General features: G+C 41.2%; 3 protein-coding genes across 10 annotated transcripts; 1 reads left to right on the forward strand and 2 right to left on the reverse strand.

Annotated features, from left to right (window-relative positions):
• Positions 1 to 2,575: 2,575 nt before the first annotated feature.
• Positions 2,576 to 5,942, reverse strand: dimt1l (DIM1 dimethyladenosine transferase 1-like (S. cerevisiae)). 2 transcript variants are annotated; one of them, XM_029510881.1, is made up of 12 exons: positions 5,744 to 5,942; positions 5,124 to 5,197; positions 4,912 to 4,998; positions 4,413 to 4,474; positions 4,212 to 4,305; positions 4,076 to 4,125; positions 3,870 to 3,993; positions 3,680 to 3,772; positions 3,508 to 3,572; positions 3,368 to 3,431; positions 3,147 to 3,253; positions 2,576 to 3,057 (listed from the first exon to the last, which is right to left on the reverse strand). In XM_029510881.1, the coding sequence occupies exons 1-12, from the start codon at positions 5,799 to 5,801 to the stop codon at positions 3,015 to 3,017; spliced, it is 921 nt and encodes a 306-aa protein (XP_029366741.1). In that variant the 5' UTR covers positions 5,802 to 5,942; the 3' UTR covers positions 2,576 to 3,014. The 2 variants fall into 2 exon arrangements, with proteins under 2 accessions (XP_029366741.1, XP_029366743.1); XM_029510883.1 differs by having other exon boundaries at positions 5,738 to 5,942.
• A 57-nt stretch (positions 5,943 to 5,999) lies between these two features.
• Positions 6,000 to 9,995, reverse strand: cenph (centromere protein H). 4 transcript variants are annotated; one of them, XM_029511208.1, is made up of 10 exons: positions 8,682 to 9,873; positions 7,906 to 8,046; positions 7,730 to 7,785; positions 7,611 to 7,656; positions 7,438 to 7,506; positions 7,292 to 7,348; positions 7,135 to 7,198; positions 6,525 to 6,576; positions 6,241 to 6,401; positions 6,000 to 6,157 (listed from the first exon to the last, which is right to left on the reverse strand). In XM_029511208.1, exons 2-10 carry the CDS (start codon positions 8,025 to 8,027, stop codon positions 6,065 to 6,067), a joined length of 720 nt encoding a protein of 239 aa, XP_029367068.1. In that variant the 5' UTR covers positions 8,028 to 8,046; positions 8,682 to 9,873; the 3' UTR covers positions 6,000 to 6,064. The 4 variants fall into 4 exon arrangements, with proteins under 4 accessions (XP_029367068.1, XP_029367064.1, XP_029367067.1 ...); XM_029511204.1 differs by lacking the exon at positions 8,682 to 9,873 and adding an exon at positions 9,885 to 9,995 and having other exon boundaries at positions 6,020 to 6,157; XM_029511207.1 differs by lacking the exon at positions 8,682 to 9,873 and adding an exon at positions 9,890 to 9,981 and having other exon boundaries at positions 6,020 to 6,157.
• LOC115049181 (betaine--homocysteine S-methyltransferase 1-like) lies at positions 8,920 to 13,208 on the forward strand. 4 transcript variants are annotated; one of them, XM_029511201.1, is made up of 9 exons: positions 8,920 to 9,040; positions 10,654 to 10,748; positions 10,932 to 11,064; positions 11,165 to 11,277; positions 11,378 to 11,569; positions 11,648 to 11,795; positions 11,887 to 12,069; positions 12,429 to 12,657; positions 12,807 to 13,208. In XM_029511201.1, exons 2-9 carry the CDS (start codon positions 10,728 to 10,730, stop codon positions 12,898 to 12,900), a joined length of 1,113 nt encoding a protein of 370 aa, XP_029367061.1. In that variant the 5' UTR covers positions 8,920 to 9,040; positions 10,654 to 10,727; the 3' UTR covers positions 12,901 to 13,208. The 4 variants fall into 4 exon arrangements, with proteins under 4 accessions (XP_029367061.1, XP_029367060.1, XP_029367062.1 ...); XM_029511200.1 differs by lacking the exon at positions 8,920 to 9,040 and adding an exon at positions 10,461 to 10,567; XM_029511202.1 differs by lacking the exon at positions 8,920 to 9,040 and adding an exon at positions 10,523 to 10,567 and having other exon boundaries at positions 10,942 to 11,064.
• The last annotated feature ends 492 nt before the right edge of the window (positions 13,209 to 13,700 follow it).

Here is a 13,700-nt window from a genome sequence, read left to right on the forward strand (position 1 = left end):
AATGCATGATTTATTTTTTTATATAATAAATAACATACCAGTCACCTACACATTGGCTTGTTCCATTTCGCTTTCGGTGCACCCAGCTGTGTTTCTATTTGCGTTTCTTCCTTAAGTACGCACGACTCAGCAGTAAATCAGCGTAAAGGGGAACAGGAACTTGGAGGGAACCGAATCGGTTAACACACCGGCTCCAAAACAGCTGATCTGAGTTGGTTCAGTCAACTCTGAGTATGTTCACTTTGAGTTGCGCGCGTGCACAACCTCTATAAAAAACCATCATCAATGGAGCCCCGATACCACGAGTCACCATGACAACCGAGAAAGAAAAGATCCAGTTATTTCAACCCAATGGAGTTGGAGGTGCCGGCCGATGGAGAGGATGGGCCCATGTTTCACCGTAAATGTAACACCACCGCAGCAGCGAAGGAGAAACAGCAGGAGAAAAAATTACGACCCGAGTCAACGCGTAAGTTTGGATGTACCCTTCGATGGATTTCACATTTAACCGTAAGACATCGTGGTTTACAGTTATAAATATAAATGAGGATAAAATCAGATTTTCATTTAGGTGCAGTCCATCAGGAGAGAAGCGTACTTGGAAGCAGTAAAAAATGAAACATAAAAAAGGTAAGGGATATTTTGCTGGGCTAAAAACAAAAATTATGCACTGTTCTTTTTTTTATTGATGAATCTTTTCACAATGTTGCCTTGTTGATGTTGTTGTTATTTTTTTTTTCATGTGTAACTGTAATGATTATTTTCCACATTAAATGAACCTGTTCATAATGGATTGGTCTACAGTGTGTGTGTATATATATGTGTATATATATGTGTATATATATATATATATATATATATATATATATATACCACCTCCCCAACAGCTGTGGATGGTGTTATCTGCCTTGATTGGCCACAGACTGAAACTACACACTACTACACACAGTTGCCTTTCCAAAGTGTGCTCTGCATCACTGATGTTGTAAAGAAAATTACCGTTTGACACTTAGCGCCACACATAAAATGTGCTGTGATGTGAGCACACGTCCACAGTGTGTGAGGTTGGTGATGTACGGCCGGAGAATGTTACTCCTCTGGAAACGCCAGGACATCTAATCTCTCGCCACGTAAAGCATTTCGAATTACTTGGCCTTCGATATCAATCGGATTGGAATTGAATGGGTAATCCATGGCCAACAGCTGTCTTTGTGTGGGAGGAGACAGGTAGAAAATCAGGGTTTGTTAAAGAAAAGCTGCCAGCGAGCAGGCTATGTTCACAGTCTGTTACCATGGTGACTGAGTTTCAGACACCCCTCTTTCTGGAACCGATAACTCAGTTTCCCTTAGATCAGGGTTAACATACTCAGAGTTTCCCTCTTCTCAGGGTTAACATACTCAGAGCTTTCACATAACCCGCTTTCTGGACTACCCCTCAGGACATTTCTCGTTAATGTTTTGTGTGTGTGCGCAGAAAGACAGATCTGTATTCAGCTGTGACTGATGAGGAGTTGGACCGTGTTGTCAGTGATCCACAGAAGACATCCAAACTCTGGATACAAACTAATGCGTGTTCCAGGTAATAATACAGCCACGATGTATAATGAAGAAGCAGCCGATCGTTATGGAGAAATAATCCAGGTAGGATGAGGATTATACACTGTGGCCATTTTCTTACCTGGAACAAAAACTATTACAATTAAAAAAAAAATTGAGTCATGTTAAACTAGCGCAAAAGTAAGGAGTAACGAGAGCATCAATAGAAATGTAATGGAGTAAAAAGTACAATATTTGTCCTTCAGATGTAGTGAAAATAAAAGTATCCCCCCAAAATAATACTCAAGTACAGTACTCAAGTAAATTTACTTCTTACTGTCCACCCCTGCTGATTGGCCAGTGAATTCAGTTTGCTGAGAGGGAAAGTTGTGTTACTCTCATTCTGTTGATAGATGAACTCAACTGACTGCTCCAACCATCAACAGGTTTGTTTCTTAACGATCTTTTTTCAAATCACAGCCCAGCGACACTCGCTGTAATATTTTAAGCACTGACTATAATGTCATGTAGTGAAGGGAAATTATAGTAATTTGTTTAGAAACTGACCGGAACGTTGCGGGTTTGTGGTTAGAAGGCTAAAATCAGTCAATTATCAGTCTGTGAATTAATGTTTCCTGTTGTTTGCTCCATTAGTGTGAGTTTGAGCTGACCTGTAGATACAAACATGTCATCTGTCGTTTCTACAAGGTGCGTTTTTTTTTTTTTTTTGCAAAGTATGAAGGTTTTACTATGAAAGGGCTTCAAGGGAAGCACCAGTATGTCAGCCTCTGCCTTGATACCAAAGGAACACACCGGTGTCTGTCAGTGTGTTGACTGCCTTCAGGTGGCCATCCTGAGTAACTGCATCTGCACCATCTTTACTACAAGTACCACACAAAAGTAATGAATACAAAATGATGGCTTCTGAGAATTATTATTGATTTGGATAAAATTATAAATAAAAAAATTGGTTAAAAAACCCAACTAAATTAAGCAGTGGTTTTAGCACAGAAAAGAAAAAATGTTACATGAACGAAAAACTTGTGGACTGAATTTATTGAGTCAGCTCACACTCAAAGCAACACTTATTTAATATTTACCTTTACCATAGGTCATTTGCACGTTGGATCAAAACTTGTAGAGTGATTTTAAAATAATCAACTGTAGATTATGTTCAATAAAAGAAAACGTATTTTTTTTTAACAGTGACAAACATCAATTGTCTGTGCAATGCCAGTGACATTTCCTGTATACTCAAAGGTTAAAGAGGACACTCAATATGAGTCCTTTAAATGTCTCCGCCAATATTCTTTCATCTGAAATTCAATTAATATCAATTGCATTAATTGAACAATCTCCATGAGAGGATAGATGAGTTCAGCAGTCCCTTTCTTTGCACTCATCTGATCACGACACTCTGCTGCCCCCCCCCCCATCAAAACACATCATGAAGCTGTCTTCTTCAGCCCTCCTGTCATTTAGGAGAAGTGGATCCCTGCAGAGTTGAATGCATGTAGGAGTCTGAGGATGGAAAAAAAAAAAAGAAACATAAAAATGTGAACTCATTTCTCATTTATTATATAGATTATATATAGACACGTTTAGCTTACACCATGAAGTCGTCGATGTCCATGGACCTGGCTCTCTTCTCACTGAAACTGGCCTCCTGTAAAACACTCTCAATCTTCTTGCTAATGCTGAAGTCTGCTGGGACGTCCTGTCAAGGTGAAGCACAAGACTTTAAAGTCAAAGCGACAGGTGTGCACGCTCAAGAAAAAAAAAAAAAAAAGAAATAGAGCCATAAAAAGGGTAGCAGCAGGGTGTAGCTCACCATGCCGTGTACAGAGCAGTGAATTCTGTAGTTCTTTTCCAACAGCTGTTCCACTGCAGTCGATCTGAAATAGGAATCAATATGAGTGCCAGTTTTTGCTTCTGTCAGAGTGGCATCACCTGCAGCAGGAAGCTACTCACTTGAAGGCCGCATTGAGTGTTTTGTTTTTCCTTACAAAGGCTATTCTGACCAGGCCGTCCCACTCCTGTTCACCAGAAAATAGAGGTGACAATGTTAACATCTATGATTCATCTCCCGCTTCGTTAAACTACTTTCCCTGCAAAGTTGACCAATTTAAGAACTGAGCCTCACCTGGAAGTTAACCGGAGGGGGAGGATTTTTTGGTTCTATCCTGACAACACTGGACTCCACTTTTGGAGGAGGGCGGAAATTATTCTTCCCGACCTGATAAAAGGGGAAAACAACAACAACTGTGAGATAAACTTAATACAACATAGGAAAAATCTGCATTATAGGCGAACATCAGAGCGTGTCAGTCCACCTTCATGAGGTGATCTACACGGGCCAGAAGCTGAGTGTTGATGGACAGTCTACAGTACAGCTTGTCTCCAGGTTGTGCAACCAGTCGCATAGCAAACTCTCTCTGGAACATCAACACGGCACATCTGAACCAATGCAAAGCAAAGTTAGTGTTTAATACACAACTAGTCATAAGAAAAAAAAGACTTTTCTATTTAACTCTCTTACCTGAAAAATGGTCGATGCAGCAGGAGTTTGAAAACAAATGGTGAAGAAATCTGCACAAAACATGAAGAAATGTCAAGGTACATACAAACAATGACAATATCAAATCACCTGAGTGTGGAATGTGACATGTCTTTACCTGGTAAGGTAAATTAGCCACACAGATGTCAAAGAAAGGCAGATCTGTTTTTAATACATCTCCGACTAATATCTGAAGTTTGGTCTGCAAGGGACTGTTAGAATCAAAAAACAACATCCTTTTATCAGATCACAAATTTGCCTTCTATTTAAATGTAGATGCTACATAATGATATAGTGGCATGGTGCAGTCATCACTCACGTGCACTGTACTCTCTTCTGAAGTTCAGCCACCAATCTGCAGTCCAGCTCACATGCCACCACCTGAAAAACATATCAAGTGCTATTTAAACTGAACAGAGACAACTAAGATAAGACTACAAGAAGCTGCCGCAGAGTGATCTGTGGTCAAGTGGTCACTCAAAGTTATTATTAAAGTTGTTTTGAAATCATGAAATACTTTTTGATAAACTAAAAATCAGGTGAGCAGAGTTAGATCTCTGCCTAGGATGCAATTATGTGGTCAATTACACATGACGGTGGTTAATATGGGGACAAGGATACTAAAAAACGTAAATCTTAAATCTGTACATATGATACTCGTGTTTCCAGATCCTCCTTGTAAGAATGTACAAGGACATTAACAAAAGTGAATCATGCATTGTGCACTTTATGTAAAATGGCATATAGTTATTCATTAGTTAAGTTTAGAAACTCCACAGTTTCAACTTGGTGCAAGAAAGCCCTTTTTACACACTCACCTTCTTGGCCTTCTCCAGCAGTTTCACCGTCATATTACCAGTTCCAGGTCCCACCTCCAGAACCACATCTGTCGGCCTCAGAGCAGCCTGGAAAACATGACAAACGCCACCTCAGCCACAGCATAACATTCAAACACTTTGGCACATGTACAGGTGTGAGAAATTCAACTGCACATGGATTTTTTTTTTAAAGGGCCATTGGAGCAACTCACCTTTTCAATGATACCATTTACAACCAGAGGATTCTTCAGGATATGTTGGCCCAGGCCCGTGTTGAACATGATTCCTGCAAGAGACAGTAAAAAGGGGACTGCAGACTGGGTTTGTGTGATGTCAGTGAGTTCAACAATTCATGGTCAAACATTTAGACTGTATTACCTCCATACACATTCAGTCAAAGGCCCTTCTAAGAATAGACATATTACAGTTTTACAGCTCTGTTGTGTTAAAACACCAGATTCACACTCTGTGGTGAGTGAGATTATGGTTGTATTGCACATACGTACTTAACAGGCAATTATTTCAACATTAACTGTAATAATGTGTGTACACACTTGATAATTCAAGCTACTCACACAAAGCTGAGTGAGCTGCTGTGTCTCAGCGGACATGTATTTCTGAATTAAGTTTGGTTCATGCACGCAGCTTTCCTGCAAACAAACTTTTTAATGTATGCGACCAGAAGTGAAGGGAACATCCAAATGTGGTGGCTGACCCGGAAGCTGGTCGTTGTTTTGTGTGAAAACGAAGCTGAGTTTTGACTTTAAAGTCCATTTTCTTCCCGCAGCTGACCGTGTTGTTAGCTGCCATGCTAATGCTAATAGACCTGTACCTTGGTTCTTCACCTCCTGGTGCTGCCGGCTCTTCTTCTCCGCTTTAACCTTCGGCATCTCTCCTCGGATTAATTCCGTTTACAGAGCTAGAAAACTCAAATTTGAACTACTGAAATGTCTCCGTCTGGTCAGACATGTGTTTGAGCCCCCTGGTTTCTTCTTCACTGACAGGACGTTTAAATCGCGTCCATCGGTGTCTGTGCCTCTGGTGGCAGCTGGACGTCACTACATTGACCAACGCGTCAGAAATGCTGGTTTTATTTATTTGACGATACAAAAACACACACATACATTTACACAAGAGTGAGTACATTCTTTGTTTAGTCAGAGATCGGGAACTCCTCCAGTGTCATGGCAATGTCCCGCAGTTTGGGGTCATCCATCCAGTTCACTTTACAAGCCAGGAGGACCCCCTGAGAAAGACAACCCATCTGCGCATTAACAATTTCAAACACTGTATGAACAGGTATTGTCTTTAATGACCTGTACAACCTACCCTGAGGACGTTCTGCGTCATGATGGCCATCTTTCTATATTTCTCCAGGTTTGCTTGGCCTTTCTCCAGCACTGCTCTGTACTTTTCTGTATCTGGATGCTCTTTATTGGATTTAAGTTCTTCCATCACTTTCATTTTTTCATGTGTGAGCCTTTTCAGCTCTACACACATGCGCGCACACACACACACACATGCGCAGAGCAAAAGAAACACAACATTAGTGGGAAATTCACTGTGGTGTCAATAGAATAAACAACAAAACAAAAACAAAAAACTGAAAATACCAAGCCTCTTCTTCTGAATTTCTGTAATTTCATCTTGAAGTGTTCGCGACTCCTATAGAATAAAAAAAGAGACATTTTAGAATGACACTACCTGAATTTAAAAAGTAATACATGTCTTTTTTGCAGAAGAAGAATCAACTGTAGGATTGATTCCCATCTAATCTAATTTGTAATTCCTAATCTGTTTTCCACAACACATAAACTCAAACTAATGACAAAACAATGTGCATTGTCATGTTGAAAGGTAAGTGAGTGATGTAAACTGGCTTTTAAGGGAAAGTCATTTGTGGTAATTTTGTGTGTTCTGGGCAGCAGAGATAATGACACCATCTCAGTATCCCTGTTGGATTACTTATAATTTTGGTGGGACAAGTAGTCATAGAGGACAAATCAACTTTGACAACAGCATAGAAGTCAAAGCAAGTCAATGATTACAAAGCACAAACACAGTACCATACAATCCATTGCCAAAAAAGATACCCCCCCCCCTCTCAAAAAAACAAAACAAAATTGTATGCCATACACAAAAAAATTGAACACAGCAACAGTATTGAATACAACTGAGCAACACTTGAACGCTGGACGCACATTGAACAATGAGGCATCTTACTTTCTGTAGTTCTTTTATACGTGAACAGAGACTCATGCAGCGATGGCTCACAGATTTCAGTGCACTAAAACAAGCAGAAATTATCAAGACCGTGATTAACTTAAAGTTTCATATACAACATTTAAGAGTTGTTTCAGTATTTTATGGATTGACATACTCAGCCTCTGAATCATTCTGTTTCAGCTTTTCTCCAATAGCGTGCCACATCTGCATTCTGAAAGACATCGGTCAAATCAATGAAATGTTTAGGCTGAATAACGTTAACAGCATGTATATCAGATTGTTATAAAAACATGTGGGTACCTGTGCAGCGCCAGTCTGCTGTTAAAAAAGTTTGTCTTGATACTCTCCAGTTCATTGACATAATCTGGTCTAGAACAAAAATATGTTTACATTGAAAATTATGAGCTGAATCTTAAACTTACATTCTTCTTAAATTCTAGTTCACCATCATGGGGCTAGATGGAAATACTCACAAGTCTCTCTCAGCTTCAGACGTGCTGCATGCCCGCTTACTTTTTCCTATTACAGGAAACTTGATTTTAATGCTTTCAGGTGTAAGTCAAGTAAACAGAGAATGTATGGTCACATGTACCTGCATGGAGCTGTACAGCCATCTCAAAGCACTGGTTGGCCATCTGCTGCCTTATTCTGAGAAGAGAGTTAATTTAACAATTCATATTTTGTTTTATGGCAAAGGTGATGTCTTCTCATGATAAAAGTGGATGGGAAGTGAATCTGAACCACTGATAAAGAGGGCAGAAGAAGGACCTGAGCATGTCTGCATGTGAGGCATCTTTCTGCCCATGGGAGCCTTCAGGAGTAGGACTGTCATTCAGTGCCTCAGCCTCCATCATGTGGTCGATGTTCCCCACGTTGTCAGGTGGGTCCATCACAGAACGATGACAGATTCTGTGGAGAAAGTCTACTTTAAATCACCCAAGGAGCACAACCATTCCAACCATTTGGAATAGTTAAATTAGAACAGATCTTTACCACGTAATTTGCTCAAATATTAAAATAATTCCCAAACGCCTAGTGTCTTTGGGATTAATCACATGAGTAGAATTGATTGGCATGTGTACCAATATAGCTTACAACAGCACCTTAAATGGTGGAAGAAAAAGTGGAGTAAAAAGAAAAATAACTTCACTTTGTCTATAGACGTCTGTCATACAGTGCAAACTAATTCTTACTCCGTGAAACAGAGTCCTCTCTACAACATAACACACTTAACTAAAAGCAGCAACAATAGAAAACAACATTTAAGGGACAAAGACATAGAAAAGAAGAGCAGCAGAATTAAGGCACACCAGCATGAGACCTATTCGCCCGTAGTGCAGCAAACAGGAAATGTAGCCACAAAAAAAAAAAAAAAATAACACAAGTGCCTAACAATTGTACCTGGATTTATGTATGTATGTATGATATAAAGAAATAAAAAATAAAACTTTGCGTTAAGTTAATATCTGCATATGAGCACTTGGGTGTGTGGTATATAACGTGACTGAACTGTGGAGTGGCAGGGGAGCATTAAAATGTCTTACCTGTTTATCAAGAGAAACGCTGTAGAATTAACAGCCAACAAACGCGGCTGGTGTTTAAAACGTGAGCGATAAATTATCCAAAACCTTTCAGCTGTTCAGTCATTGACGGGGATTTTGTTTACATCAGTTAGTTCAAGATGGAAACCCCGCCAGGAAGTGACGACATCCTGTCGCCCAGCAACCGGCGCAGTGACCCCTAGCGGCTTGGAGTGTTTGCAGCGGCTTGTTTGAGCAGCGAAACCAAAAAGCTAATTTCGCCTTATAGTCTCCAAACCTTCGTGTTGAAGGACCTGAAGAATTGCCATGAAGCCATAGATTTAACTTTAATACTCCCATACTCGTGGTGGAGACCGGAAAAGGTAAAACTGCTTCACAAGCGTCTGCAAATCAGCGGCCGCTGTATCAACCGATTTGGTTCCCCGTTGGGAACATAAAGCCATTGACAGTAACAAGGGGGCGGGGCTTAGCGAAGGCTCGGTGGGCTAAACCATTTGTTGGGGGTGAGGGGGGGGGGGTACAATTAGGAAGAAAACAAGTATAAAGCTTATGTAACTCAAATATCTTTGAGTTACATAAGTCTGTCTACTCCGTAGACACGTTCAGGTGCCCACACCGGGAATCGAACCTGTACATTACATCATATTACATTCATATTCAACACTACATCTTATATATAATCGTTCACGAAATAGTTGGGTATGTTTACATGTCCCTTTTTCCTCCATCCACCCTCATCTCAGTGGGTGATTCGTTCACTGTTTTACTGGTCTAGTCTCGGTCCGTTCCTGCAGTGGTGCCGTCACCCGTCTGGTCTGGTTCGGCCTAGGTCTAGGTTTACTGGTCTAGTCTAGGTCTAGTTCGGCCTGGTCTAGTCTGTGGACGCGTCCTGTCTTTGGTCTGGTCTCGGTCCGTTCCTGGCGTCACCCCTCCTGGTTCGGCTTAGGTCCTGGGGGGGCGCCATATCTGCATTAGCCTAGTTCATTACTCGCAACCAATTAACTCCGTAGACACGTTCAGGTGCCCACACCGGGAATCGAACCTGTACATTACATCATATTACATTCATATTACATTCATATTCAACACTACATCACTTACAGTATAGTACATCACTTTTTACATTTTTTACATTTACATCATCATTACATTCCAAATCACAGTCCACCTAAGCCCGGGGTTACATTACATCATACATTCACATACCCTACCCTAGCCTAATCGAACCCTTCCCTCATTGGTGCGAGGCGGCAGCGTTACCGCTGCGCCACAGCGCTGCTCGAGTTGCCGAATACATTTGCGCCATTTCGCCATTTCACATTTACGTCACGTGACCTAACCGTGCTGACGTGTCCACCCACGTGGGCTGGGATTGGCTCCAGCACCCCACGTGACCTCTTCTCCTTAGCTCCGAGTTCACGCCTGTTGATTTGTTTATAATTTTTATGAGTTAATAAATACCACGCTTTGTTGTGTATATGCTACAGTTTAACTGATTGATCATCACAATGACAATTATGTGGACCTATGACCTATTTTATGGGCATGTCGAGCAAGAGATAACAGATCATGTGTAGGCTTTCAGGAAAAAGTGTTCAGTGAATGAATCATTGACTTTCGTATAAATCATGCACTTACTCGGAACTGACCCAGGGCATAATCTAATTCCCAACCCAGTTTCCCAAAGGGCGGCCAGGATGAGCGTTTGACAACGAATGGCCGAACAAATGCATTCTCGATTTATTTTTTTATATAATAAATAACATACCAGTCACCTACACATTGGTTTGTTCCATTTCGCTTTCCGTACACCCAGCTGTGTTTCTGCGTTTCTTCCTTAAGTGCGCACGGTAACATAGGAACTACGCACGACTCAGCAGTAAATCAGCGTAAGTCTCCATGTTTTAAGTCTGTCGACTGTCTTAAAGTCTTTAAACTCTCTCTCTCATCTGTCTACCTCACTCTTTCTTTTCAGTGTAACGTGGACCAGATAGGTGAAGATCTGCGAAGGCTGGACTTTGATCGTTGCACTGCAAGGAGTCATCGCCGATGGAGAACAAGAGAAGAAAGGTATGAATAATCTAGTTGGTTGCATTATTGTTTAGATACATCATACATCAGTGCACCACTGTAGGAGTAGAAAAGCCAGCAGGTGCCTGTCAGCTGAGGAGATGTGTGTGTGTGTGTGTGTGTGTGTGTGTGTGTGTGTGTGTGTGTGTGTGTGTGTGTGTGGTGTGGTGTGGGGGCACTAAGGGAATTTTAGAGCGTCTGAATGCTGGAGAGGTGATTGTAGGAGATGGAGGCTATGTGATGCAGCTAGAACGACGTGGCTACGTGAAGGCAGGGCACTGGACTCCCGAGGCTGCTATTGAACATCCAGAAGCTGGTACATGTCTTATAGCTGGCTTACTTTTCTTTTTACTCGTTCATCTCTTTGGCTGTATTTTTGAAATAAGTCAGGCCTTGTCCCTTCCTCACTCTGTCAGTGCGGCAGCTGCACAGGGAGTTTCTCAGAGCAGGGGCCAATGTGATTCAGACATTCACCTTCTACTGCAGTGAGGACAAGCTGGCGATCAGTGGGAATGTCACCAACATCACTGTAAGTGGAATAAAACATCAGCAATTAAATAAAAAAACCTCTAATAGCATCGATATTTTGCTCACGCTCAATGACTTCCGTCTGTTATTCTCTGACTCAGGGGGCTCAGATCAATGAGGCAGCCTGTGACCTGGCCAGGGAGGTAGCCAATGAGGGTGATGCACTGGTGGCTGGGTGCGTGTCTAAGACTCCATGTTATGTTAAGAGTCGCAGTGAGACAGAGGTCAAGGCTATCTTCAAGAAACAAATGGATGACTTCCTTAAAAAGGACATTGATTTCTTTATAGTAGAGGTACGGGCAGAAACTGTTTTTCAACTGCTTCTCGTCCCAAGTTTTGGCGTGCTGATTCCATACACATTTTGTTTGCAGTTTGTTGATCATGTAGAAGAGGCACTCTGGGCAGTGGAGGTGCTGAAGAGCAGCGGTAAGGCAGTGGGTGCAACACTCTGCATCTCCCCTCATGGAGACATGGATGGAGTCCCGCCAGCAGAGTGTGCCATCAGGCTAGTCAGAGCTGGTACCCTGACCTTGTGTGATATGCTATTCCAAGACATTTAATCTTAACTGTACAATGTAAATGCGCTTTATGTGTATGCATTTGTACATAGGGGCGGATATTGTTGGAGTCAACTGCCACCTGGACCCTCTGACATGTGTTCGTACAGTGAAGATGATGAAAGCGGGATTGGACAACGCTGGTCTCAAAGCTCACCTCATGATCCAACCACTGGGCTTTCACACACCTGAATGCAACTTTGGTGGATATACCAGCCTACCTGAGTACCCCTTTGGTTCGTATTTGTTTTGTTTAATATACAGAAAATATTGTTTTATACTGCTTCATCATTATTACTGTTTCAGTGCATTCTAATGTTGTATTGCATGTGTTTGCTTTGCCCTAAATAGAAAACTAAATTGTATCTTAAAGATACTTAAGTTAAATATATCTGGACAGTATCTGGATTTAAAAAGTCCTGCTTAATTAAACCAAAGTATCATGTAGCTGAAGTATTATTGTTGGTTTGCAATTAGAATTTTGAAATTTATTCTTCTGTACTTCAAGTATTTTATTTTAGTCAAGTTGATTTAGAGTTTGATGAGTCATTTAAGATCAAAATGCCCAAACATGAATATTTTAATCTCATCCCAGCACTGGAGACCAGAGCACTGACCCGCTGGGATGTTCATAAATATGCCAGAGAGGCTTACAATGCAGGAATTTGCTACATTGGTGGCTGCTGTGGATTTGAGCCCTACCACATCAGGGCTATAGCAGAGGAGCTGTCTGCAGAGAGAGGATCACTTCCTGCAGCCTCAGAGAAGCATGGACTCTGGGGAGCTGCATTGGATATGCACACTAAACCCTGGGTCAGAGCAAGGTAAGACTAAGCAGAAACACAGCAGCTGCATATGTGTGCAATAGTGACCATGAGCAAAGGATGCAAAAAATAAAAGTGGACATTGGATGTGAGTTTCTGATCTGCAGAGCTGTTGGTTTATCACAAACTAAACTCCATATTTGTCTTAGGGCTCGCCGGGAATATTGGGAAAACCTCTTACCTGCTTCCGGACGCCCTAAATGCCCCTCCATGGCCACACCAGCTGACAACTATGAGAAATAGCTGATGTGCAACATAATTGTTTGAATCTACTGCACAGTTTGTTGTGGTCTCTAAGATCAGGTTACAAGTTATCCACCTTTTTTCTCGTTAACACACTGCTGTGTTTTTCATTGTGTTAGGGTATTTTGATGGAAATGTGTATCATAAATGCACCTTTGCTCACTCTGCACACACACTGCTAAACAATTTTTCATGCTATCTTGTAGTAGGGTCAAAGTAAGTTAGAATAAAGGTAAAAAGAGACATGTATAAGTAAATATTTTGAAATAGTTAAGAAGTGTTTTACCTAAAACTGACATGAACCCACATTTTCTTCTTCTGTGGTTTCTGCATCCATTTACTCTAATTTATCACTGAGATTGGAGCTTTCGATCTCCAGATTTTGAGTTCAGAGTGCTAACTGTGACACAATGAAACCATGTATTCACATCCAAAACCAGTTTTGAGGACTTGTCTCCTATATTTCATGAGGTTTAATAGAGGTTAGTAGCAAATCGTTTCTGTTTTGAAACTTGCAGGGGTTGAATTTGTTTGTTCAGCTTGTCCCACAGATGCTCAGTTGGATTGAGAGCTGGGGAATTTGGAAGCCAAGTCAACACCTTGAACTCCAACCATTCTTGCAGTAACATTTGAATGTGTGGTAGGACCTAAGGTTTCCCAGCAGAACATTGTCTGAACTATCACACTGGCTCCTCAGTTTTACCACTTAGTGATCAGAATGTTTGGGCTGATTAACTCATTTGCCTAATTCTCACTAGCTTTTCCAAGTATCATTATTTGTGGTTACCCTCTTTACATAG

The sequence above is a fragment of the Echeneis naucrates genome, chromosome 9 (genome assembly GCF_900963305.1).
Source record: "Echeneis naucrates chromosome 9, fEcheNa1.1, whole genome shotgun sequence".
In the NCBI taxonomy this organism is placed as follows: Eukaryota; Metazoa; Chordata; class Actinopteri; order Carangiformes; family Echeneidae; genus Echeneis; species Echeneis naucrates.

What these genes read in the sequence shown, in the direction of transcription:
- LOC115049181 (XM_029511201.1), top strand. Translation starts at nt 10,728, where the DNA reads ATGGAGAACAAGAGAAGAAAG. An exon ending in GGAATGTCACCAACATCACT is followed by an intron (nt 11,278 to 11,377) that starts GTAAGTGGAATA and finishes TCTCTGACTCAG; the next exon opens with GGGGCTCAGATCAATGAGGC. An exon ending in AAACCCTGGGTCAGAGCAAG is followed by an intron (nt 12,658 to 12,806) that starts GTAAGACTAAGC and finishes TATTTGTCTTAG; the next exon opens with GGCTCGCCGGGAATATTGGG.
- cenph (XM_029511208.1), bottom strand. Translation starts at nt 8,027, where the DNA reads ATGGACCCACCTGACAACGTGGGGAACATCGACCACATGATGGAGGCT. An exon ending in GGCTGTACAGCTCCATGCAG is followed by an intron (nt 7,657 to 7,729) that starts GTACATGTGACC and finishes TTCCTGTAATAG; the next exon opens with GAAAAAGTAAGCGGGCATGC. An exon ending in TCTGAAGCTGAGAGAGACTT is followed by an intron (nt 7,507 to 7,610) that starts GTGAGTATTTCC and finishes TTTTTGTTCTAG; the next exon opens with ACCAGATTATGTCAATGAAC.
- dimt1l (XM_029510883.1), bottom strand. Translation starts at nt 5,801, where the DNA reads ATGCCGAAGGTTAAAGCGGAGAAGAAGAGCCGGCAGCACCAGGAGGTG. An exon ending in CTGCATCGACCATTTTTCAG is followed by an intron (nt 3,994 to 4,075) that starts GTAAGAGAGTTA and finishes GCATTGGTTCAG; the next exon opens with ATGTGCCGTGTTGATGTTCC. An exon ending in ACTGCTCTGTACACGGCATG is followed by an intron (nt 3,254 to 3,367) that starts GTGAGCTACACC and finishes TCACCTTGACAG; the next exon opens with GACGTCCCAGCAGACTTCAG.